At 37.7% G+C, this 27,494-nt stretch overlaps 1 protein-coding gene across 3 annotated transcripts; it reads right to left on the reverse strand.

Annotated features, from left to right (window-relative positions):
* Positions 1-4,919: 4,919 nt before the first annotated feature.
* PCMT1 (protein-L-isoaspartate (D-aspartate) O-methyltransferase) lies at positions 4,920-25,929 on the reverse strand. Of its 3 annotated transcripts, none has more exons than XM_027907770.1 (7): positions 25,776-25,903; positions 24,599-24,630; positions 23,492-23,596; positions 20,148-20,268; positions 17,363-17,448; positions 15,561-15,730; positions 4,920-7,175 (listed from the first exon to the last, which is right to left on the reverse strand). In XM_027907770.1, exons 1-7 carry the CDS (start codon positions 25,840-25,842, stop codon positions 7,163-7,165), a joined length of 594 nt encoding a protein of 197 aa, XP_027763571.1. In that variant the 5' UTR covers positions 25,843-25,903; the 3' UTR covers positions 4,920-7,162. The 3 variants fall into 3 exon arrangements, with proteins under 3 accessions (XP_027763571.1, XP_027763572.1, XP_027763573.1); XM_027907771.1 differs by having other exon boundaries at positions 15,514-15,730; XM_027907772.1 differs by lacking the exon at positions 15,561-15,730 and having other exon boundaries at positions 25,776-25,929.
* Positions 25,930-27,494: the final 1,565 nt, after the last annotated feature.

Below are 27,494 nucleotides of genomic sequence, written 5' to 3' on the forward strand. Positions count from 1 at the left end.
TGCTATTACTGAAATCCATTACACCAGCACACAGCCAGCAGCAGAACAAAAGGTTTGGTTTAGTTCTTCCGGGCAGAACAACAGTGAGATCCCGCACAAAGCACAGGCCAGCTAGTAGAGCCATGGTGTGAGAAGCTGCTCAGCTTTCCGGTCACTTCACCCAACAGCAGGTTTTGCTGCTGTGCTGCTGCGAGTGGAATAAACCTTCATGGATTTCGTGTATGACAGGCAAGAATGAACACCTCCAAGCAGAGAGCAGCAGACAGCAAGCATGGTACAGGAGTTATAATGATGTGTTATAGTTCCCACAGTGTTCCCAGGGACTGTTCTTTCCAGGAGGGGAGATGGTGACAGTTGCTGTTGTGCAGACCACCAGCCTGAGGTGTGTTACTTCCAGGGTAATAGCAAACTCCACAGTTGGACTGAAATAAACAAAAAAGTTTGCATCTTACCAGAAAGCCTGGGCATCAGCAGCTGGATGGAGAGCAAGACAAAGTTAGCAAAATAACAGATTGGCTCAGCAGTTTCTGCAGTTAACACACACATTGGTCTCAATACCATGAGTTTTCATTTAATAGCTTTCATGCTATTTGATTTTAAGTAAGTGATACTGAACTACCGAGCCGGAGGACACCTGGACACTAGCAGAAAATACTGTGGCAAGACACCCTTGTTGACACGCTTGGGGTGCTTTTCCCCCTTCTCTCCAGGTAGTTCCCAGCCATTGCCTCCTTCTGACACCACTTCTGTGGCCCCTTCCCAGCTGCTCCCAAGGTTGGAGCTCTCCCTCTGATGACAAAGCAGCACTCAGAGCAGGTGGTGCTTGCAACCCATCTTCACAGCTGCGCTGCTAATACTGCTTTCATGGCTTCTCATGCAGACCCCAGGAGCAACGGAGTCATACAGTGTTTATATTGCAGCAGAAGTGCAAAGTTGTGTGGGAAAATTCCACTATTTGAGGTCAGATCTGTTTTTCCTGTCCCAAATACTGAAATACGTTTATCCACATATCTGGAAATATGATCAATCCACCTAGTCTTACCAGCATGCTTAGACAGGTAAGCAGAGAATACTGACTGCTCAAATCACATACCCCTGTGGATATTGCTTCTCTGTGTACTAGGAGAGGTCATTATAATTTGTTTTGTCAGTGTATTTTAATGTTGATCAAGATATATATTTCACTTAGACTGCTTTTTGTATTTTCAACTGTTTTGTTTTTCAGACCACCTAAAGGGTAAAAACTACTTCAGAGTAACAAACAATACTTAGGTTTGATCCCTATTTATTTTTTCTGTGATATGGGTTGCTTGCTGCCCACTTTTGCAGGGGTTCCTAGCCTGAACATCCTGTAATCATTCCATAGCACTGCGGGATTATAGCAGGGGCAGTTCCAAGAGCACATTTGCAAAACAAAAAGGCTGAAATAGGTCAGTGTGATGCCCCATTTGCTTTTCAAATCCTAGATAAACATAAGAGTTTCAATCCCAAACTGCACAGAGCGAGTCAGAGGCCCGAACCAATAGCAATGCAAACACGCCACCCCAAAACAAAGAGAGAGCCTTTCTAGTAAGCCCCAACAGAATCCACAGTCATGCACCACTGAGGTCTGCACTGGCTGCTTTCATGAGCATCAGGAATTGGGATTTTTTGGTTTCTAATGGCAATAGCTAGAGTAACAGCAGAGGGAAAAGGCAGGAAAGATTCAGAGTGTGCAGACAGACATTAAGAGGCAAGAAACACACAGTAATTACTGTGAAAGAGAAAAATCCATGAAACAATTGGCCTGAGCTCAGTAAAGAGGGAAACATGCTGTAAACGGGGAATATGTAAAGGGGTGGGGGCAGGCAAGGGAAGGCACGTAGAAGTAATCTTGCTGTATGTTTTTCAGTAGTTACTTAAGTCAGAAAGTGAGCTGCACTCTGCACTGGAGTCTTGAAACACAAAGAGAGGTCTGGAAGGACTGGATCAGCACAAGAGGCCACTTCAGAAACACCTGCTAGAATTTTAATTTTTGCAGTAGTAAGGCTCCTGGCTGACAGTTGTAAACCACTCATAAATCAACAAAAATGTATTATGAGCAGGCAGAAAAGGTTCGGTGAAGAACTGAGTCACAGTTTGCTTGGCCAAGAAATTTTAACATAGTTCTTCACAACTACCAGATCCTAATGCACTAAAGACATGCATTAAAAATACCTACACTCAAAAGAAATAACTGGACAACACAGACATAGAGGGAACAGGGAATTTGAATGGGTGTGGGACTAGAAAGGACTTGAAAGCAGGCAGCACAAAGGAAGTTTGGGCCTATAGGAAAAGCATCCCTGAAGACTAATTCTATGCACAAGAAGTAACTTTCCTGATGCTGCCTCTATATCCAGAGGAGATGAGCTTCTCTAGAGCTCTAATCAGAGCAGCAGCCTAGGCAGATGCTCTGAATCACCCATTCCCTAACCAGAAGCCTTTGAGAGTGTCCTTCTAATCCATAAGTCACCTGCAATAAAAGTTACTGATTTGTCTCAGATGCCCCTTCTCCATTATGAGCTGAAAAAGGATTTGGCTGAACAAGAAACCACCTGTTTATACTAAAGACACATAAGATGCAAACATAAGCCTAAACATGGTTAAAAAACCGACTTTGGCTTCCCAGTAGCATCAGGGAACGTTTTCAAGAGAATCTATCAGTACTTTGCTCAGAAGCATATGATGAAAACGGCTGAACTACAAAGAGACATTAGAAGGTCAAAGTGAGATCTCAGAGAAACTCTTGTTAACAGTCTTTATGAAAATAGTCTGTCGTTGCTAAAACAGTTTTGCTAAAAGGCATGGATTAAGTGTCTCAAATTTTCAAGTTTGGTGTGATGAGACACAAAGTGAGTTATATTAATTTTTCCTTCCTGAAGCTTTCAGGCCATTTTCAATGGGCAGCTGGATCTCCTCCATACATATTTCAGCATTAACTATTGCCATTCAATTCATAATTTAAAGACATACAGTGTTAGTTCCTGAGCACATTCTGCTGAGCATCTCATTAACATCCTGCCAGGAGCATGAGAACAATAAGAGCCTTTCATAGGAAAGCTCAGAGCACATCAGCTGCATGATGAATTTGTGCTGTGTATAAAACTACTACCTGAAAAAAAAAAGCAGCCCTGTATGTCACAGATGAACTGTGGGAGGCAAACAGGTCAAGTTTTAGTCTATGCTGATTTCCTCAGACCTGGCTGAGGCATGGAAACCCAAACCTTGCCACCAGGGGAGCTCTGTGCACACAAGCACATTTTGTTTACAGTAAAGGCGAAGAGGGGTTACGATACCTAAAGAGCGTCTCTGCACTTCCCACAACTGGTCTGCAACCTTTCACAATTATAAGCAGATGGACAAAAACTCAAATGGTGCTAACAAAGGCAAAGTGTGCAAACCCACAAAATCTTCTTAAAGCCCGTGCTTGAATCCATCTATTGTATGTCACAGCATTTAAACTCTAATTTACATCCTGAAATGCAGAAGACCAATTTCAGACCTCATCATCTCCTGCATCCCCCTGTGCAAGATGCCTTTCAGGCAACACTTCCCCTCTGTTGTTTTTTTGGTTGATTGGTTGGTTCTGCACAATGTGCCAGTGTGACCTCACCACCCACCTTTTTTTCTGAGCCAGGACCACCCCTCATTCACTTCAGCAAAATACCTCTCTTCTTGGGACATTGCTTGGGACAAGGATCAAGGGTTCCATAAAGGTGATTAGAATTAATGATCGTTGAACTGCATCATAATAGGATCAAATTCAGCTAAATAGAACCAGAGATACAAATCATGAGCTTGGTTTGCATTACTCCTCCTCTGCATCATGTCAAAACAAGAAGGAATTGAGATCACATCCTCTTTCTGTGAACTCCATTTAAATCAAAAGCAGCACATCCTAGGGCACACTGAGAAAAAGGAAGAAAACATTGCTACTGTTAGGATGTGTTAACACCCTTCTTCCTGGCAGGAAGGAGAGTACTAGTTCAGAATCTTCCTCTGGGCATTTTAATTTACCTCTTTGTGCTGACAGTCAATTCCACAGTCCCTCCATACTCAAAAACCCTGGAGCTTGTCACTCTGTCACAAAAACACTGTACTCGTGGAGAGAACTGCTGCCAGCTGGAAGCTCCGGGAGCCTACCATGTAGAGGCCCCCTGGCTCCAGGCATTATTGCCTGTTTCAAACTCGCTGACTACAAAACATTTCAGGAACCATCCAGGTGGCCTCCATCAGCAGTGCTGGTGCACACGTGCTGTGTGCTCGTTTCCCTCCAGAAAAAAATCACGCAATGGGCTCTATGCCCTCAAGCTAGCTGACCACTCTGAAAGGAAATGGTAAATAAGCAGATCATTCCTGCTGTGTAAACAAAAAGCATCCATATGGCACATTAAACTTCTCTGTAGAACACCCACAAATGTTGGTGCGTTTTCAAGACACAGGTATTGGCTCTTGGTTCCTCTGCTCAAAATCTGGTGGTCTTCTACTGTCTGGATCCTGGAAACAACCAGACAAGTGACTCAGTGGTTCAGCCAATTCGTTCTCCCAAGCTGTTCTGGCTCAGAGGTGATAGTAACAGCCCTGCGATCACTCTTTCTGAGGTAGCTGGATTCAGCTATGGAGAGCGGGCAGAACTGTGCACAGGAAGAGCCTGTTACCCAAAACACACAGATGTGAACTAAATAAATTCCAAACAGTCATGGAAAACTCCACTTACATTCCATATATTATTAACAGGCTTTGTAACTGCTGCAATACCTTAATTGACTGAAAATGGACACACAGTTCTGGTCAATTAGTAAACCAGTATTTTTACACCTACTTGCTTTCTTTTTGGACATGTGAGGTCCTGCTGAAGGTTAAAAAAAACAACCACAAAACCAGGCAGACACCTAGAGACAGCTTCCTCTCAATTTGTTTTATTTGGCAAAGTAGCAATTCAGACAGTTCACACAGCACTTATTCAAGCTCTTCAAATCTTCTGCATTTCAACTTGTCCTCGTCTCCAAGTTTTTACTTCAGAACCATTGCTCCATCATGGAGGAGTTTCCATTTTCCAATTCCTAAATGCTACTCCTGGATACTCCTTTCTGTCCGAGTACCTTGATACATCCCTTGATATAAATCCTCAGTGGAATGGGTGCACTACTCCCAACAGCCTTGGTCCCTGAAGCCTTACACCTCTTGAAGTGGTTCTCCTCAAAAAAGCTGTCACTGGGTCTCAGTTTTAACACCACTTCCAAGTCAGGCTAGCTTATTACACTGTGTCCAGAGACAGGAGTTTGGATACATTTGAGCTCATATCTTTCATTTAACTGATTAAATTAGTGAGAAGATGTAAATAAAGCTGAACTCAAACTGAAAGATACAGTGACCAGAAGGTTGAACGTTAGCATGCATCAGTTAAGATATTTCACTTCAACACCAAGAACTAGATTCACAGTTGATTGTGGGTTAGTACAAATTTGTCAGACGCAAGTGGGTTTTTCTGGATTGTATTTTCTAGAATACACGCTATGTTAATTTCTTTTTAAGATTAATCTTGTGTATGTGCTCCCAGGCTGCAGTCAGATCAGGAGGTGGTACTCTAACTTCCAAACATCTAAATAAATTATGTCATATATATCTTTTACAGAGGAATAGGATGGGGCTGACCCTCAAAAGGAAGGTTATTTAAAATGTTCCTTTTTCATATTCAGAGTCCTTTGAATTTTAACCTTTGTGTTTCCAGGGATTAATCCCAGCACAAAATTATTGCTCTTCCACCATGAAAAGGTGTTCTTTTTCATTAATCACTACGGGTTGCTTTTATGCAAGTTATTTTATTCTTTAACATTTCCACTATAAAAAAATAAAACAAAAAAAATGATAACATGCTATTTACTTTAATTTTTGGTTGCCGAAATCTGAGCAAGATGACTGAAGACACGCTTTCCCTCTTTCCCAAATCAGCCCACCTTACTGTACTGCTTCACAATTTGCTGTTGGCATTTTACAAAACAGATTTTACAAAACAGAAAACTTAGGACAGAAAAAAAAAGGTTTATAGCCTTCCAACAATTCTATATGAAAACTGAACAAGTGCATCTACCTGTATTAAGGAGTCCATGATTATTTCCGCATGTACGATGTTTTCCTTGTATAACAATTTAGAATTCACTTTCTAAAAAGCCAGAATTTTTCCTGGGTGCCCACAGTTAGAAAAATGAGAATGTTAATACAGCAAATGGCTTTGCCAAAAGCACCTTTTAGAACCAAACGGCATTTTGGTTTTTAATAAAGAACAAAAAGCAATCCATATCTCAGTAGTCTACTACATACTGATCCTAATCTTCCACACAAGCACACAACCACCCTTTTGCTTTTAACGTCAGTTGGCAAAGCAGCATTGCATAAACTATTCAGTGATTAGGACACAGCTTATATCATATTTATGGAGTTAAATATATGCTTATCATACCAGTAGTGAGTTGTAAACCAAAACAGAATTTCAACATTCCATTAATTAATTTTAGAAGGGAAAACCATGTCTGTTATGTCCAACTTGAACAGCAGTGTTTGATAAGAGTGGCCACCCACCTCTGATGTCTTGAAGTTTAATATATACAAATGCCTGGTTTTAAGGTAAAAAAGCAGCTGATTGTATCTACTACATGCTAGTCTATGACACCATGTCAAAAGCTTAAAAAGGAAGTTCATCTCCTTTTAGTAGCATCTAGCAGACATCAGAACACAGAAAACCTGGTATTACCTACGTAGTGTTGTAAGGTGCACAGAAGCAGTTTTACCAAGGGACACAGGAGCCGAGAGAAGTGAGTGTTCAAGTACCCCCATCAAAATTAGAGTTCACAAGCTATAGGTCTTTCTCTGCAGTTTTGCAGAAATCCACTTTGAACAGATGAAAGTGAAATAAAGGCATGTTAAATAAAACAGTGCCCACATAAAACTTTCCACCATTTCTTTATCAGGTTTGCCTTGAGCATCTAAAAAAATGAAACAAACACCACGCTTTTCCATGCTGATAACAACAGTATAACGAAGTCCAAAACAAGCTGCAATGCTGTTGGTTTTCAAAAAGCTTTTAGAACTGGAGATGAGCAGTCCACTGTAACACTATGTTTGGGTCAAGATGATGTAGCTTTTACAATTCATCCCTGTAGAAAGAAAACACATGCAGTTATGTTTCTCCTCCCCTTGGAAATCATACTTAAAAAGTTTTGATATTGAATCAGATTACATTTAAGCGCTCATGCACATCAGCAGAACTTCAGAAATCTCTTCAAGCATTTAAGGAAAAAAAAAAAAAACAACAAACACCAAAGGAAAGACAACAGCAATCCCATATCATCTATACCATCTGATTCTATTATGTGATTTATTGTGAAATATGGGTCCCTCTATTTTACATGTAATGGATCACTCGCTTTAATTAACATCCCCCACACTGCACAGCTAGTTACTCAGCTACCTGTCATCCAAATTCTGCTGGCTACACACTGGCAAGAAACTAAGCCAACTTACTAGACAGAGTATTGGCAAAAACCATCCTCTGTAGCTGCCAAAAAGGCAAGTTTATCTTCAGCTGTCAGTCTCTCAAGAAAGCTAAGAACACATTCTTGCTTCCACATAATGCAGTTTGTAGCACTTGAGTTTATTTATTTCACAGAGGAGTTTGATTACCTCCTAAAGGAGCTATGAGAAATCAGGAATAGGTTATGGAAAGGGTGGGGTGTATGGGTGGGGTGTGTGTGTGTGTGTGTATGTGTGTGTGTGTTAAAAGGAGATTCAGTTAGGAGAAAGGAGGCATCAAGAAGTCTCTCTAAATCACTGCAAGGAATCTAGAAAATGCAGGCATTTGTTCCTGCAGGACATTTCAAACACACTAAAACAGGAAATGCAGAGAACCCATATTCTAATTGCAAAGTTATCATATAGTAGTGATTTAAGTATTCCTAAAGTATTAATTTTAATGCAAAATGTCCACCAAATTTCAAAGCTGTGCACTGTGCTGCTAAGAACGTAGCAAAACTCAAACAGAAGTGTTTGCCTTTTTTTTTTTCCACATGGCACAAGCAATCTATACATTCACAATGGGTTTGCTGCAGTTTTTCTTTCAGTAGATGCATCACCCTCATTAGCCAAAGCAAACGGTGTCTGAGTTAAAAAAATCTTCACTAATGTGACTGCTGGCTCAATACACAAGAGTATTTCCAGCTATCATGCAAACTAACACACAAAAATATAGTTCTACATGCACACAAACAAAACCTTTAAACTACAAAGGCATTATTAGCCTTTAGGAATCATATAGCATGGAATGACAGCATGCAAAACATTTTAAAAGCAATTGAAAAGCCTGTAGAAACTAGTGCTTAAATGACTAGTTTTCTATCTAATGCAGTTGGGATGCAAACCTTGTGATTTGTGAGGGATAAATATTTGCATTCTTTGCACTTTGTACGGCCTCCTAATAGTAAGGTACTAATCATACAGCTTCAGAGTGTTGCAGTAATTACAGACAGCAGAAAAATGCAGAAGGGGGAAGAACACATCTTGGCAGGGGTAAAGAAAAATCTGCTTATAGCCAAAGGTTTGGAAGCTCTCCACATTTCCCTATCTCACAGAATGGGTATTTGCTTACTTTAAACAGATAAAAATAAACAAACATCTGATATCCAGTTTAAAATGCAGTGCCAGTGAATTCAGGACAAGTATTTCATTCATCCTCAATGCTTCTAGGAGCTGCATCATCAGTTAATATTCACAACTTCAAAAAGCGTATGTTAGTAATGACTACTGCTATTGCTGGTGAAGTCTCATACGCCTAATTAAGGGTGTGATTTTCATCCTGATTCCTATCATATACTCTCACAGCTTTATGAAAGCCTGGCCTTTTACTGTGACAAGCAATTCTTAAACCTTCAAATCCAAGCTAGATCTTCAAGAAACTGTAAGAATAAGAAAAATTCTGTATTTACTCTGAAACTATTAAACATGGTAATTTTACCCAGTCACAGAGGTTGGCAAGGTTTTTGCATAATGCTGCTAACTCCCTTAATGTATGCGAAGTGCAGATTTTACATTCTCATTTTACAAAATGGTATTTCCACTTAAAATACATAATTATTATATAAATATATAATTTAAAATAAACTATACATACATGCCAATGTTTTAATTGTTGGTGTTTTGCATTGCTTTACCATATTCCTGGCCACTACATCCTAGACGTGAATTTCAAAATAAAGGTTTTCATACTCTGTTTATTAGAACATTTACTGTATTAAAAATTGCTTCCCTCAAGAGATTTTTCATTTGCTCTTCTCTACTCATTTATCTAACAGCATGCCGCCCGAAACAATCCACAATATACATGTTAAAATTATACAGCATTTATTTTCTGTTGCTAGGAGAAGCTGAGCTTATATGTGCATTATCAGATTTTATATATATTAAAAAGTTCAAAAATGTCTATATGATACCTGATATGCAACAGTTGTCAGCTTTCCACCTACAGTGAACAGTCTGAAGACATAAATACAAAATGCAAAACAGCATCAGCTAACCTGAACTTCAGCTGTTTGGATCAGAAGCTGCCAAGCTGTGAAATCCATCGGGTTTCCACTAGCGGTAAGAATCAGGATCCACGCCTATCCTCATAGTGGTAAAATATCTATCCTGCTTCAAAGCTAAAAGGAGACTCAAAAGACAACTGCTATTTCCCTATTACAAATATCTGGCTGTCTTCTGGAGCCACAGGAAAGATCTACTAACTAATTTGTATTTTTCCCCTTTCTAATGACCATGACTATTTGCTATGATTCTTACACAACTTGCATAATTGCCCTCCACCTTCATATAGGCACTCCTTCCAATCTGCTTACTAGTTCCTGCTTAGCAAGCAATACAGATATTTAGGGTTTAAGTCACCACAGCAGTTCTTCTCAGATGCCTGGAATTCTAGCAAGAGAACCACTCATCTCTCAACTGTGGCATCAAGCAACTTCATAAGCTCAAGTTAAAGCAAATTTCAGAAGTCATCAGCTCAAAATTGCTATTCTAGAAATAAATTTAAGAAAATTTTTTAAATTTTGGCTTACTAGTAGGGAAGACATATACATGTACATTCCACACCTCCTATGGTGAGTATCCAGCAACAAACTCAGAAACATTCTCAGAAAAATCTAATGGGTAGTATTTCAGGTAAACGCCAGAGTTTTTAGTGAAAACAAAACAAAACCACGAAGCTTATCAGCAATAATTTTGGGATACAAGTATGTCATGTAACTTTGCAATCCCTCACCACTGCTTTAGTGGAAGGCAAATTAAATATTTGAACATGCATTTGTAAATTTATTTGAAGTCTGTATCTCACTCTTTCAGATCCACTTCAATTTTCTTGTCATTAGGCAGCACAACTTTCCCTTTTCGATACATCATTCATCTATAAAAAACATGCTGCCACTACTGATACTGAAATTCAGAGTGCAGCCTAACAGGAATTAGAAATACAGTATATACCCACTGTTTCAGCAGCCAATTATTTCTCCCTTTATAACTTTAAAGGTAACGAGATGCAATATTTAGACTTCTAGCATTTTAATCTGGAAAGGTGCTATTATAAAATATTTATTATTTGCTATGATCAAGCATAAAGTTGAGAGAGTAGGTTTAAATGATAAGGAAAAGGAATTTTCTCTGCAATCTACTGTATCAGTTATACCAGATGCATTTTTGCATAACTATGTTTGGTTTGCATGGCCAAGTTTTGGTAGTGGGGAGGATACTGGAGTGGCTTCTGTGAGAAGCTGCCAGAAGTTTCCCCCGTGCCCACCAGAGGCAAACCAGTCAAATCCAGGATGGAGCTGCCATGGGCCAAGGCCAAGCCAATCAGGAATGATAGTAACGCCTCTGTGGTAACATTTTTAAGAAGGAAAAAAAAGTTGTTGGGCAGATGAAAATTGCAGCCAGAGAAGAGCAGAGTGAGAACATGTGACCAACTCTGCAGACACCAAGGTCAGTGCAGAAGGAGGGGGAAGGAGTGCTCCAGGTGCCAGAGCTGAGGTGCCCCTGCCGCCCACGGTGAAGACCATGGTGAAGCAGCTGTGCTCCTGCAGCACATGGGGATCCACAGGGGTGCACAGATCCACCTGCATGGGGCCCCCATGGAAAACTCATGCTGGAGCAGGCTCCTGACAGGACCTGCAGACCAGTGTAGAGAGGAGTCCATGCCGGAGCAAGTTTGCTGGCAGGACTTGTGACCCTGTAGGGACCCACAATGGAGCAGCCTGTTCCGGAAGGAGTGACCCCATGCAAAAGTGACCCACATTGGAGCTGTTCATGAAGAACTGTAACCAATGGGATGGACTCACACTGGAGAAGTTTGTGGAAAACTGTCTCTGGTGTGAGGGACCCAACACTGGAGTAGGGGAAGGACTCCTCTTTCTGAGAGCAGAAGAAACAATCTGTGATGAACTACCATAACCCCCATTTCCCTGTGCCACTGTGGTGGAGGTAGAGCCCGAGAACAGGGGAGGGGTGGGGGAAATATGCTTTTAAGATTTGTTTTACTTCTCATTATCCTGTTCTGATTTTTATTGGCAATAAATTCAATTAACATCCCCAAGTCAAGTCTGTTTTGTCTGTGATGGTAACTGGTGAGCAATCTCTCCCTGTCTTTAACTCAGGAACCTTCTGTTATATTTTCTCTCCCCTGTCCAGTTGTGGAGGGGAGTGATCAACCAGCTTTGGTGTTCAGCTAGGCTCAAACCACCACAATAATACACTTTAGGTTTAACCTAAAATATTTTGTGCAGAGCTTGTTTTTGCCAAAGTAAAATAAAAACTTTACCATAATCATTACTCTGCATAGCTTGAGGAAAATCCATGCAAACAATACCTGCTAATTTCAAAGAAAATTGGACAACTAGCTCATCAGGGGCATTTGAAACACTGAATAAGAGTTTCTAATCAGAAACACATTTTAACATATCCTAGCAAATACATTTACAAACTGGGTGGTTAATCATGTTTTATGTACAAGTAAGTGGGATACAGTAACATCCCCAGTGTAATCACTGTAGGTTTTGTTCAGAAAGGTTATACTGTCATAATAATTTTGTATTTTATCAGCACATGCGAATTTAGCGTGACATTTATAATTTCTACTAATGCAATATTTTAAGGTTAAAGTAGTTGTTAACGTTTTTAAGCAGCTGCCTGTCTGGAAATCAAACCCAAGATGAAACACAGACTCACTGCCAAGTGTTACTTAGATTGTTATTCTCTTATTTCTCTTTGTATCAGCAACAGTGGGGCCAGCAGGACAAGGTATACCCTGCAGGTATTTAAGAGACAAGTAGAAGTGGCCCTTAGGGACATGGTTTAGTGATGGACTTGGCAGTGCTGAGTTAACAGCTGACTCAATAACTTTAAAGGTCTTTTCCAACTTAAATGATTCTATGACTTTTAAAATTGTCTTTCCATATAAGTACTAAGCAAACTCTCACAGAGAAATAAAACCAGAGAGATACTAATTTACACAAGAACTGTCAATAAGGCAGCCAAAAAGCCATTCAACATAAGAGACCTTTTCTCCTCCCTAGTTACCAGTAAGAAAAAAAATAACCCAATTAATAAGTTTTATGTGAAAGGATAAATATCCTTACCGGTATAATCACATAACTGGAGATCTTTTTGTTTGGTACTAGAGGTAGGGTTCCTGTGGATATTCTACTTTCCAATGTCCCAGGGAGTTGCATTTGAGAGGATTCCCACTAATATTTGGAACTTAAAAATACTACTGCAACTGAACCTAAACCAGAAAATCTGACTAAATTTAAAGAAATGCAACAGTATTCACAAAGTAAGATTCTTTATTTAGCATGACAATATAAATGTACTGAAATCCAAAGAATCTTTTCCTTCCAGCTAGTCCAGATTTTCTTTTGCTAGAAGTTCTAGTTCTGTGTAGTGAAGAATGATACAAAACATCTGAAGGTAGGTTTGACTTCAAACACCACTTAGTGTTAGCACACAGTCAGCGCTGAGCTTTGCAAAGAGCACCTTGCAGCCCCATTAAGGAACTGTACTAACTTCTCCAACAAGCAAATGGCTAAGTAAAAATTTAAGCAGCTTCTTTCTTGCCAACTGGAAGGTCTGCTAGCCTAGGAAACTGCTGCTGGTGTACCAATTGTATTTTGTGAAGGGACATCAATTCTTAATGTGTTTTAAAGGTTACCTCAATTAGGAATGAAATTACACAATGTAAACTAAAAGAATGACAAACTAAACACACAGGATTGAGCTACTCTTAAAATGATGATTGTTTAATGAATTTTGTATTAACAACAACTAGAGTCTCTCATACACTACAGCTCTCTATTACAGAAAGACTTCTGGATGCTCTTTCAGAGGAGTCTCTAATGATCTCTGCTCACAGATATTCAACAATCAAAAAAAGGTTAACCGAAATCTAGGAAGAGCAGAAAAACACCTCTTTCATCTTTGATGCCAGCACAGACAACAAATGTTGATCTATAATTAGGAGTTTGCTTAGAAGCAGCTGGCTGACCACATACTTTGGATTCACCAATAAGGAAAAACAACAAAAAAGAAAGATGTGATCTCCTGTAAGGTCAGAAGTGCACTGGCATTTATGCTAGAAAATGGAATTGGAATTTTCTTCAGATCACAAAAAGGACAATTAAAGAAAAAGCAAACATTGCAAGAAGTGGACTTCTGAGATTTTCTTTAACAGAGATTTCCAAGTCTGAACCACATTTAAATGTATATAGCAAGAAACAGCCTCTCTGCCACTGTAAATCAAGGTAACCCTTCAGGCTAAGCACTTTTATTTTCTGATAACACCAGCATAAATTCTTAAAATAAAAATAAATAAATAAAATCAAGAATTTCAGAAAAGAACAGAAAATTGTAAGCAAATCTGGGTAAAACTTAACTAGCAGACAAAATGGAATACCAAACTGACGTTAGAATTGTAGTCCTTAACACGGTACACCACTTTCACTAGTGGCAAATTACAACCACTGTCATGTGTGTTTGTTGAACACACTTTGCTGCTACCAAAAAAACCCAATTGATACTATAATCAGATTGAGTGGAAATGCAGAAAAATCTATAAAAGCTCTCTGAAAATAGGAAAGCTTAAGAAGAATACTTCTCTTTTCTGGAGTAAGCAGAGCATGGACTCCAAACTTAAACAGAATCCACAACATTTGCCAGAGGAGGAAACTGACCACAAAGCAAAATTTCTAAAGCCTTACAAGAGGCAGGAAACCCTTGAGTACCACACTGAGAGAATCCTGGCAATATTCAAGGCCAAAGTATTAATCTGCATAACAAATAAAACCATCTGAATAGCAAGCACACTTGACAAGCTTTGAACTAAACAATAACTCATTGACATGTTCTCAGGAGTAATTTATATATGGTGGCCATATAACACTCCAAGAAACACAGAAATTTGGTTTCCATAAGCAGCAGTATGCAAACTGCTTTATTTATACTTTTTAGGACTATTTTGATAGGTTAGATGTTAAGTATTCAAATACCCAAATAACAAGTTATACTCCAAAATATCAAGGGAAAAGAGCCAAAAATCTAAATTTGGGAATTATAAAGCTCAAAAGTTGTTTTCAGAGCTCAGTGCACATCTATGCCCTTCATTAATGACGATAATACATTCACAAGCATTTTCTGCCAGGAAGCAAAACAGCACTGCTGCTTTGTTCATTCGGATACCAGTGCCTACCATGGCTTCAGCTGACAGCTGTGCTACGTCTGGGCTACTGGCTCTTCGATTCAGCAAACTGGAAGGCTTACTACCTCTAGAAAGGCCTTCAGAGTTTGCTGTGTTGCCAAACACAAATACATCCCCATCAGGGACATATGACATACTTCTAACAACATATCTGAAAAAATTTTCTGGATGCTACTCGACTACCTTTATATTTTAGGGAAGAAGGGATTACCTTCTCCCCTTTTTGCTACTTGGGGGCTGAAGGAAAAGTGTTTGTGAAATTATCTATATTCTCCACAAAGGATTTTACAAAGACTTTTCTTCATCTGTAGCATTTCACAAAAATAAAAAATGAACACTCAATTACCACTAACATACAGGACAAAACAATATTTATTAAGAAAAATTTTACACTTCACCCTAATTATTGGGCAACATAGTTATAAAAAGTTCATTAGAACGGAAGTTTAACCTTAGAAAATACTGTATTTAAAACAACAAATAAAAATCTTCAACACACCAAAGACTAAAGAGAACACGTCCAAAAGACACAAAGTGCAACCCATGCAATATTTTTCTCCTGCTTTTAAATTAACTCAAACTTAGCATAACCTCCTTTTGGTGATGTAATGCAGACTGAGTCACTTTTCATGGTATGGAGGAGCAGAAAGCAACGACAGCAGCAAAGGCAGGCCTTGCAGTCTATCTGCTTAAAATTCACACCCTTTCACCTTGCATGTGTGTGGAAGAAGTAAGTGGAACAGAAAATCACTTCCACCTGGACCACTGCTTCTCTTTATCTGTTAAAGGCACATATATCACTCCCATCAGAGGCTTCATTTTGACACTGCCATCTTCTAGTTTGTCATACTGTTCGAGCATCTGGTTTCCCCCAGCAGGGCCAACTGGTAATATCAATCTTCCGCCAGGTTTTAACTGGTCTATAAGCTAGAACACAACACAGAAATTAGAATGTAACCAGCCACTTCAGAGAAGCTGGATCTAAAGTTTGTTACAGTAGATTAACAGCTTTGTCATTATGTATATATCTACTTTTATGCAGTAGATAACTCCTTTGATTAGGAAAAATAAAAAATGCACTGAAAATGAGAGTATCACAGCAACATGGTAAACAATTAGTATTACATTCACAGTAACTTAATATTAATTCTAAATGACAGTAAAATACTAATTTAATTAACTGGGTGGGTTGCAGTTTATTTTTTTTATATAAGGGGGAAAAACATGTAAATCACAAATTACTTTTACAGGACACTCAATCTCCTGTCTAAAATTTTGGGGGCAACTGACCTCCCCTTAAGCCCTCAGAGTAAGATTTCAGACTTTTTTTATTTCTCTTCCTGGAATAATTTTAAGCTGTCTACAACACACTCACTACATCCAACAGCTCCTCTTTCAGTCTGTGAATGAAATTATGTAACTAGTCTAAAAGACATGAATGTGAGTAAGATAAGTGACAAGTAAATAGAGTGTGTGAGAAATGCTTGGATTTTTTTTGTTTGTTTTCATAATTAAAGAAGGAGGCTAATCACAAGGAAAATTTCATACTTCTCAGATGCAAAAATCCTTAATCCCCATTGACAACAACAAAAAAGTTATAATTAAGAACTGTTTCATTCACTAATAAGCTTTCACTTACTTTTTTAATGGTCATCCATTAACACTTTGCTGAGAACACATCCCTAACACACCATACACAAAAAACCCCAAATGAAAATAACAAAAAAACTCCAACAGTAAAAAACAACACATACGCACACAAACACACATGCAAAAACACTAACCAACCAAAAAAGAAACAAAAAACCAACCAAAACAAAAAAAGAAACAAAAAACCAACCAAACAAAAAACCAACCAAACAAACAAAAAACCCCAAACAATAATTAAAAAAAAAAAAATCCACTATTGGTCCTTGTTTGGAAACATCCAATCCCTCTATAGTGCCTCAAATCTCCAGCTTCACTATTCATTTCAAAAAGCCTTAAATGGCATCTATTATATCAAAATCATGCTATATATTACCATTTGCCTGATGAAAGGAAGAGAAAAAAAAAATCTTATCTGCCAGAATGGACTTCATGTATGCACACACTAAAGCCCCTAGTTATTCTTCAGCGTAAGAACTGCCCTGTATCCACTCTGAAAGCTACAAACACATGGCACTGTTTGTATTTCCAGCTGAGCATGTTACTTTCTCAATAAGCTCAATGCCTTGCAACACAGGAAACAAATACTTAGATTTTGTAACTCAATGTTTGATAAAATTCAATTATCTTATTAAATAAAATGCTCCAGTTTGCTGTTGTAATGGAGGGTTGCACACACGTAATTTTAAAGTATGTTTATTTAGAGCAGAGTTATTAGAACATACAGCTTTATCATACCAAAAGGAAGCCCAATTGTAAGAGAGACAAACCCCACACCATACAGTAATACCACACTGCCCACTGATACTCCCAGCAGTGCAAGTTACCAAGTATTCTACATATAGATGCATGCAAAGCATTCTTTACAGCTAAGAGATTATGGAAACACACACATAAGACATAAAGGCTTACTGCTTGGGGCACAACTGGTGCTGCAGCTCCTACATGAATTGCATCATAGGGAGCTTCTTCTGCATATCCCATGCGTCCATCTCCCACTGCAAGAAAACACTTTTTTTAAACATTTTCAAAAGGAGTGGAGAAAACAGCTAATTTATCGTATCTATAGGTAGGTAAAAAGCTGTGCTCAGATTTCAACTAAAGTTTTGCTGCACAATAGTAACATAATGAAGTCAGTTTCAAAAAAATTTAACACATCCGTAAAATATATGCAACAAAACACCCTCATATGTGCACACATTACCACATGCATACATGCTTACAGAGAATATTAAATACTACTGAAGCACCTGAAACTAAAATGATTTATCATGAAAGTCCTTGGAGACGTGGTCCACCCAGAAAAGATCCTAAAGTATTTATGTGCCCTATCAATTCCAATACAAGTGAGTTTTCCCCCTTCATTTACTGTCTCAGAACATACATTTGCTTTGCCTTGTCTCCACACATGCCATTCCTAAATGTAACACAAATCATAAGTCTAAAGCACTAAATGTCAGAAGCACATATCAGAAGATTCCAAAGGTGAGCAAAAGAAAAAGGAAATGTTCCCATGTACTATATGCCTACAACTGTGCCAGGTTGGCATGAAAGCCCACACCTACATTCATACATTACTGCAGTACCACACTAATCTTCGCACACCACACCTTTGCCAGCAGATGGGCCTCATTACTCTTCCTGCAGACAATCACTGGACTAATACAGCCACATCAGACCCATGGCTAAAGTTTCAAGTGTCTACTTGGAAGATGCTAAGGAGTAATTAAGGTATTCAGACCGTTACCAAGGCTGGAGAACTCATGGAGAAGCACCTTAACACAGATGTTTCATACCGTCCCAGTTACGCAGAAGGAAAGAGTAACAGCTTGAGTTTCTTAAGCCACTGAAATGCGGCAAACTAAACCGGACCCTGAGTTAAGCTTTGAAAGAAGATGATGTGAATACGGTATCCAGTATTTAAAAGAAACCAATGGGAAATTCAAAGCAAGTTAGGCAGGTTCTCTCCGGAGTTATTTAGGAACCAAAGTAGTACATGAGGCTGAACCACCTGAATTCATACTCTGTGATTGCAAAAGTCCCAATAATCAGTCTAGAAGAAAAATCAAGAGATTAGTGAGCATAGTCCTCTGCTCAGCACAAGCACAGTTGTTTGGGGTTTCCAATCTTCAGGCTGAGCTTTGACTTCTGTGCAATCACTCATATCACAAGTTAAAAGGCTGAAAGAGTCAAAAGAAGTTCTAAGCCCCAGTCAGGGGCTGAAAATTTGTCCACTTTTTGCCCGCCAACAACTCACATGGCAGGAAAAAATACGTGGTTGCCACAGTAGGTTTCATTTTGACCTCAGTAATACGGAGAGCCATCTGGATAGTAATAACACCCTTCAGTATTCAAGAGTATACAGGAAGATCTGGACAGCTTCTTGCAACAATTAAAATTGGGGAGTTTCTCATCTTCCTTATGAGGTTCTAAAAGACAGCCCTGCCAGGACCTTCTACACCCAAAGCCTAAGGACTATAAGAACAGAGCACATTTCCTCAGTAGCTGAGAAGCCTCTTAAAGCTCAGTGACATATTTCCTCATATCATCAATTCTGACCAGCACAAGCTCCAACCAAGGGCCAGAAGCAGAAGCTGCCAAGCAAGAATTACCAATGCTTCAAAAGAACTCATCCCTATCAACCACCACTTCTACTAAGTAAGCTGGCAACAGGTATTACCAGTAATGAAAGTTCCAGCATTTCCAGGGCTTAATCCCTCTGACTGCCAAAGTGGGTTCTACTGGAACAACCACTTCAATGCAGTCAATTATTTATTTATACTTATATATCTTAGTAACACTGTCCACCTCCTCTAAAGAAGTAATGATGTGTTACAGTATCAAGCTGCGGTTCCACCAGACAAGGTAATGGAGAAAGACTTCTTTAACTTATATAGAGATACTGCCATGAATGATGTTAGTTACACAGGGAGGCAGACCCTCATTCCCTAAGATGCAGCAGCAGGCATTAGAAGCAGTGATCTCCAGTACTGCTGGAAAAAGAAGAGACTGCCAAATTGAAATAAGAGCTGTAAAAGAAATTCCTAAGTTGTCTTCGGAAGAACACACACATTCTGAGACATAAGTGCACCTTGTGCACTGTCCGGAGAAGTCTGAATGTGACTTCAGCACATATTGTCACTCCACTGACAGCAGAAAAATGGACCCAAAACATCTAAACACTTTGCTTTAGAATCAATAGTCCAAACCATAGCTAACATCTTTAAACTCCATTGACAGATACTGCCAATCTAATACTTTTTACACTTGACTCTCTGCATGCAGCTTTCTGTATCAGAAGTATGAAGGCTTTGTTAAAACACCCAAATTTAGATGACAGGACATTTATTCAAGGAAAGTTGTGAATTCAACCCCAATTTTCAATAGCAAATTTAACATGACAGACCTCCAGCATGAAAAGTATTTTCACCAAAAAACATTTCCCCGTTAAGCTTTTCTAGTAGAATGATTACATATTCTTTAATATTACCAGAAGTCATATTCTCAAAACTATGTGAAGGATACTATTTTTCAAAGGCCTAAAGATGACTTGGATTTTAAAATTTTTATTTGGCTCTTCTTTCTTTGGTTTAACTTATTAAATTAGAACTTTTAATCACATCCAATTCAGTCATTTTCAACCAGTTGCTAGAAAGAATATCAGTTTAATTAGTAAGTATATCAGTCTGATGCTCACCAATCAGTTTCACTCTTCCTGAAGACAGCAATGTGGGATCATCTTTTTTGACATTATTTATTGAGTCATCTACTAGTTCTTTGATATGATCAATTCCTACAACTTGTCCTTTGGGACCAACCTGGAATAAAAATACATAGTTGAACAATTTCTGCTAGTTTTGACTTATTTACAGAATGAGTATTTATACCTCCTGAACCCATTTCTCTAAGATAAAAGCAAAAACAGCAAAGTGGAAGCATATTTTCCCAATGTTATTAAAACTACTGCTTGGAATGACAAATCCTGACTGGTAGAAACACCTGGTAGTTAATGTTTGTTGGCATTTGTTTAATGTTTGTTATAAATACTTGTTACAGTGATCTTTTTGAGATGTAACTAAATTGAGTTATACTATTAGTGGAGATTTCTCTTAAGTTTTAGAAGTTAAATTTGATCATGTTTGTTTTTATTACCTGCTATAGAAAGCACACACGTCAAAGACTAGAACTAATCTCCTTCCATGTTGAACAAACTTACTTAAGGATTAAGTCATGCCTTTCATTCTAAGTTATCTCAAGAGTCCTATTCCTTCAGAAACAAATCCAGAACTTAACAGTCAGGGACTAATTACCTTCCATCAACACTTGCATTCATGAATTTATTTTCAGATTTACAGCTCTTCTCCACAGCAAGAATGGAACTTCTTAGAGTTCATAACTCAAAAAAGGTCACAAAAATTCTATGTATTCTGGGGGTGAGGGGGAAAGGTCTACTACCAAAAACTTCTCCATTGCAGGTACTTGCAGAATTTTGTCTTTGGTGCAGAAAAAATATTCAAAAAAGAACCCACATCTTCAAAAATCTGACCCATTTTAACAGGATTCAGCTCAAAGAACACAATGGCAGAATATGTCCCAGCACCCCACGCTGTCATATAACTGTCTTTGGACACATTTGAATGCACTGGTTTTGCTTCTGTATCTTATATTGTACCGTTAAGACATGGAAAATTAATAACTGGTTATTAATATCACGGGGAATTTTTTTTTGTTTTACTATGAACAAGTCCTATGTTAAAAACTTCAAAAGGAGCAGTGCTAGCTTTTCAAGTGGAACAGCTCTGGCCTAGCCTTTGAAATAGAGCAAGACACATAAGTTTTTACTATGACAACTACAGGTTGCTATCAGGAGGAATGCCTGGCAGTCAGTTGCACCATTAGCTGGCAAAAGATCCAGTGTATTCCAAAGGGTTACGTCACAGAAATCAAAATTTAGCAAAATGGTCAGAGCATGAAATAGCCTGATATAAAGTTAGAGAAACTCTTGCTGCATGTCACAGCCTGTTACACTATTTCTGAGTCCTCATCAAGTACCTCTATTACCCTGGAACTTCGAAGTACATGCAATTGAGACAACAGCAAAATGGCACAATTTTGGGGATCTTCATGGTCTGTTAAGAATAAAAATATACCCCGTTCTTTTTATAATTCCAGTACTTAGAGGATGAAAACTATAAATCATTTAATTTGCCAGCAATCTTTAAAAGCAAATAAACTTAAGTTTGTAAGCTATGTAGATAAGTTTATCGCATGTTTAACACAAAAACCCAAACAAAAATCCTAAAGATGCTACACTACTCCGTGTAAACATAAAGCTTTCCCAAAGGTACCACAAATGAAATTATCATCATAGGAGTAAACTTGTCATGACATCCATGTGCACTCAGGCACTTGTGCCACAAATGTGAGCTACTAAGTCCAGGTCACAAACTGACTGAGAAGCAACATCCAGATGGTTCAAAAATCACATCCCCAACTGGATTTTGACTGCAAAACTCTCTACCAATAATTCCCATAATATACTTCTTTCAAGCTTTTCTTACCGTTAGAAATGCTATCAAACAGAACAAAAGTATTACCCAGTGTTTCACATAGCACATGTTTGAAAGGGCATTCCACAGCAAACCACCAAGGAGGATTCATAAGAGAAACACAACATTCATATGCCAATAAAAAGATACTATGATTAACCTCAGCGAAACTGGAAAGAGATTTCCTTTTTGTGCTACTTCTGACTCCTCTGCAGCTGTTTTCAGAGAAAAAAACACACAATGACAACTTTGCCTATGTCAAATGGCTATTTGTTTACATATTCGTAACTTCAGTAAGAAATACACATAGCTTGGACAAAAGTTTTAATGCTTATAGGACTGGCGTTCCCATGCAAGCTACTAGCACTTGATTCCTAAATACAAAGTTAGATCAAAAATAATAGGCAGATTGTGGAATAAGTGACACTTAAGATTTCCTCTAAACTGCAGTTTGGTTAACTTATTTCAAGTATATTTTTTTTTCATTTTGCAGTTAGCACTTAGAAACCTAAATACCTTTGCTAGTGTATTGCCCAGTCCTAAACATTCTTAGCTGTTTCTTAATACAGGAAAGCAGAAGTGATTGCATTCTCAGCAGGTCGGTGCTTGAAAACAGTAAGTAGCAAGTAAACCTACATGAGAATTTATCATATGCATTAGCACATTTCAAATTAACTTCTCAGAAAGATAAACCAAAAAATCTAGTTAGCAGTTTAATGAAGATCTCTGCTAGTCATAAAGCACTTATAAAGCCCTGGAAGAGAGAAAAACTGATTATATTCCTCTACATGAATCATTTTAACTACACTATAGCTACAGCCATCGAAAAAAATTTTTTTCATCTTTTTTTTCCTGATGTGAGATAGGGCAGAACCACAGAGAATTCCTTATACAGGTTGAATAACACAGAGATTAAGTTACTTGGAGAAGATGTAAAATATAAATAATATCTAACTTATAAAATGTTAAATGGATACTTATAGTGATGCTCATGCAATATAACAAGAAAAGAAAGAATTAAATTCAAATACAATTTATATAAATACCATCTATTTTCCTGTGGAAACAGGATTCTTTTAGGTCTCACTAAACTCTCATCATAGCAGGAATACACGATATTTGACCAAACTAAGAACATTCATAGCTACACAAGATAACACAAAAATTGTTCAAGACAAACACATTTTCCTTGAAGGTATAAAGCAATGACTAAAAAGCAATCAATTTAAAAAAAAAAAACACAAACAAAAAACAAACTTCCCTGCTAGTCAGTTTCTTCACCATCACACAATTTATTAGACCATTTAACTTGAACATCAAGTATCAGCTACCATAAGAACTGGGTACCAATCCCACCAAGGAGAGCAAATTATTTTCTGTATAATACACTGCGGTCCACTGCACAAAGGATGCTTTGGTTTGTTTTGTAATTCAGAGTTACACTACAGTTCAAGCCGTTCTGACAGTCAAGTGATTAAACTAAATATCTCACCATTCGTGAAAAGCATGCTGTAAGGATTCCACTTCCAGATCCTACATCAAGTGCTTTGGCTCCTTCATGTAACTGATCCGACAGAAGTTCAAGAGCATAGGCATGCTAAGACAAGAAGACAAAGGCAGAAAATTTCTGAGTACTTTAAGTGTCTATTTTACTCAACATTTGTTCATTTCTTCAGAAATGTTGGGAAATGCACTGAACATTTGTATAAGAAATTTCAGAATCATTTTCTATTACAAAAATGGGGGGAGGAGTTAACTACATGATATTCATTGTTATTTCATTGACTTCAACAAATTACATCTGTGCTCTTTTTTCTATTGTTAGCATCCATATATATAGATTCATCTGACCATTCAAGCTTCTAGCTTCTATTTATATATTGGGAGAGACATCATAATCAATTTAATTCTCCTCATTGACTGAGCAGTCAATGGGGAGTCACTGACTGAGTCTGGTGACTCTTACTGTTCTGGCAATATGTAGCCGATAAAGAATTTAGCTTATTATTATATTTTGCTTTTGCTATATCATTATATACATCGGAATAAGCTGGGATAAAAGCTAGCTAGGAAGAATGTATTTTTTTCATGTGCAAAGAACTAAAGGCACTATTACAGCAGTAGCATGCTATAGAAATCAGTGCTATCTGCTTGTGAGTTCTTGTATTTCATAAATTACAGAGTAATTTACATTGGAAAGATCTCTGGAAATCCTGTGGTCCAGTGCTCTTTCAATAGAAGGGTAATTTATATTAGGCTGTTTAGAGCATTGTTCAGTCAGCTTCTTTATATAATCAAAGAATAAAATTTCCACAATCTGCAAAGCCTGTTCCAGTGCTTAACAACCCTCAATGGATATTTTTTCTCCTTCAAAACTAATCAGAATTTCCCATGTTGGTTTTATTTGTCCACTACCCCTCATCCTATCACTATACATCTCCAAGAAAAATCTCGATCAGTATTTTCTGTGCCCCCCCACTAGGCAGTTCACGTCACTTCAATCAACTGTTCGTTAAACTTGCTAGGATAAATATTTTATTTCAAAACATTTGGATGTTTATAAAATCACCTATACTAATTTCCTAGGTTCAAAGCTTACCATATGTGGAGCACTGATTGTTGCTTGGAAACCTGTAAAAAAAGAGAATGGAAGAACGTGTTGATCATTGTTCATACAGGAATTTTACAATCTTTATTACCTTGACTGTAAAATGCAATGCCTTCATTGTCACCCTCATTCAGGGCACGACATACACACCCCAACAGCTACACAGGTCCTCTACTTTAGAAGTGAGTTAAGGTACATCAGCTGAAAGCTGTCATGCCAACTCTACACAGGTGAAAAAAGGTTTTATCCTCAATCTTAATTACAATCTCCATTTTGTCACTATTCTGCCTTAATGTTGATCAAGTATGTTAAGTTCAGAAGAGCAGTATCCCCCAGAAGAATGCAATTCCTTTTCTACTCAGCCCTTACATAAAATCATGACTTTGTTAATTTGAGTTGGATGTGGTGGCGACCATAGAACTTCTGAAGAATAACCCCGTATATTTTGCAAACAGCATATGCCTAGGAGAAAACCTGGAGGAATGCTCACCTGTATTTGTTTCTATGAAAATATGTAAGATTTGAGTACATATGTATCTTAAAATATTTTTTAATTTTCCTACGCAACTAATAAAATCCTAATAAAATTTATAGATCTCACCATCTAATATTAAAAGCAGGGGGATAATCAAGTAATTAATACATTCACATATAATTCACTCTCTTGTTTTGGAAAGAAAAAAACTGGGATCTAGATGAGAAACAATGGTCTAAGCAACTGTTCTATCAGTAGGCTTTCCCATTTAAAGCCTATTTTCATATTTTAAAAATTTCATGTAAAAGGTTTAAAAAACTCTGCATTGATATCATTGGAATAATTTCTGTAAAGAGAGAGACTGTTTCTATCCTAAACTGGATGCAAATGATTTTTAAGTACTTAAACATCAGCTGCACCACCACAAATTGCTGTGGTTTGAAAAATAAACACACATTTACATATATTAATTTTGACTGAAGAACATCTCTCTACTTGATATATCCAAATATGTCAACTGCATTCCATAACAAAGTGAAACTCAGTTACATGGTAGCAAATAAACTGATAAAAAAACTAAACAAGCTTCCAAATTTAAAAAATTAGATTCACATTCTTAGCAAATGTATGACAAAAGCAGCCACAGTTAAGCAAATGAAAATAATCTCCATCATTTTTACAAGACGCTCTTACCTATAGACTGTGGAGAATCCATGTAAGGGTTGTATTTTGCATAATGGCAGCGGTCTGTAGCCAGCATTACTTCAAATACCTTGTCTGATTTGATTATTCCATTTTCTATAAACAAAAAAATAAATAAAACTGAAGGCATTGATTCTCTTTTGCCATGCAAGAGCCTGCGAAATGTGTTCATATATTCCTAACACTGTGAGAAATCATGGTACCTTACCCTCTCTAATACTCTTACCCATATCATGCTGCCTGTGGCAAGGGTTGGACTACCTGATCTTTAAAGCTCCCCTCCAGTCCAAAACCTTCTGTGACACTAGAATTATATCTGTGGTCCAGTGATCAAACAAAGCTTAAGCCAGTGAACTTTGAACAAGACTTTCCTAGCAGTTACAGATACTTTTCTGAAACCATTTGCAAAGATCTATCCCACAAGAAAATTCAACTTCATAGACACCTCTGATATTCCTGAAAATACAGTCAGTAAGAAACTGGTAATAGTCTACACACCAAACAAGACATACTTCATATTTCTAAGATGCTATATAAGTAATTATTGAAAAAATTTACAGAAGCAAGTTAGAAATGTGAAGCTGAAGCATCCTTGCTCAGTATTTTATTTTCAAGATCTGTTTCTCTTATGTTAGCTAACAAAAAAATCCTTTCATAAAGAAACTCCTACAGAATCAGAATTGTTATGCTTGGGCAGACTAAGGCCAAAAGGTTTTTATATCAAAACACTCTAACTGTTCACTTTTCAAAATAAAATGTGAATGTGCATGCATGTAAAATGTCAGAAGCACTGTGCAGTGCAGCCACTTTCCCCTCCAATTTCAATGAAGTTTTTTTTTAACAATCATAATTCTATTTTTTGAAGTTCTGAAGAGGCATTTGTGAATAACAGCAAATTTTGGAAAACAAATGGAAAAAATTATTATTTGCATTAAAAGACAGTATAAACTATAAATAACTGAAATTTCAAGGATGGATTGCTTTATTAATGACTTCCTTTAAATAAGAACAAGTTATTTGCAAAATTATACTTTAAAGGAAAAAATAGGTAACTTTATCAAAATTAAAATCTAACCTAAACCATAAAATCAGATTATGGAGCTTTTTTAAGATTGTCCCGAAGTGGCACCAGTGGTTTTGTTTTGAAGTACCACCAACACAAACACACCTGGGAGCAGGACTGGGCTTTCCTGACTGTTTACAGTGTGCTCCCAACTACACCTGTTAATGACAGGATTTTCTTGTCTTTTTATCTACCATCTGTGTCAAGGATTTATTTATCCTGTATAACATAGGCTTGAATTTGGAGAGCCAAATAACCCCCAGATTATTTTCCTTTTTGGTCTGAACACAAAGAATCAGATAGAACTGTGAAAGGAATATACTACTACTAAGGAAATTATTAGGGAAAACAGTTCCTTTTAAAAAAATATTAATTTTTAAAAGTATTTCTGTATCTGGTAAGTCCCAGAAAAGGCAAACACTCCCCTCACAGTCCACATGCATTACACATATCCTGTGCTTTGACTTCATTTAGAATGGGATACTTCAGCAGCTGGAGGAAACTAACTAATCATTTCAATGCAATTGAGACAGCAGGCATTTGCAGCAGTTCACAAGTTTACTTACTGAGCAGAACTATACTCAAAAGAAAATAAACAAATCAATCCATTGACACATTGGAACTGACAACATAAGATAATAAGGAAA

The sequence above is a fragment of the Empidonax traillii genome, unplaced genomic scaffold (assembly GCF_003031625.1).
Source record: "Empidonax traillii isolate 1590-97213 ecotype Southwest subspecies unplaced genomic scaffold, ASM303162v1 scaffold1542:size93794, whole genome shotgun sequence".
In the NCBI taxonomy this organism is placed as follows: Eukaryota; Metazoa; Chordata; class Aves; order Passeriformes; family Tyrannidae; genus Empidonax; species Empidonax traillii.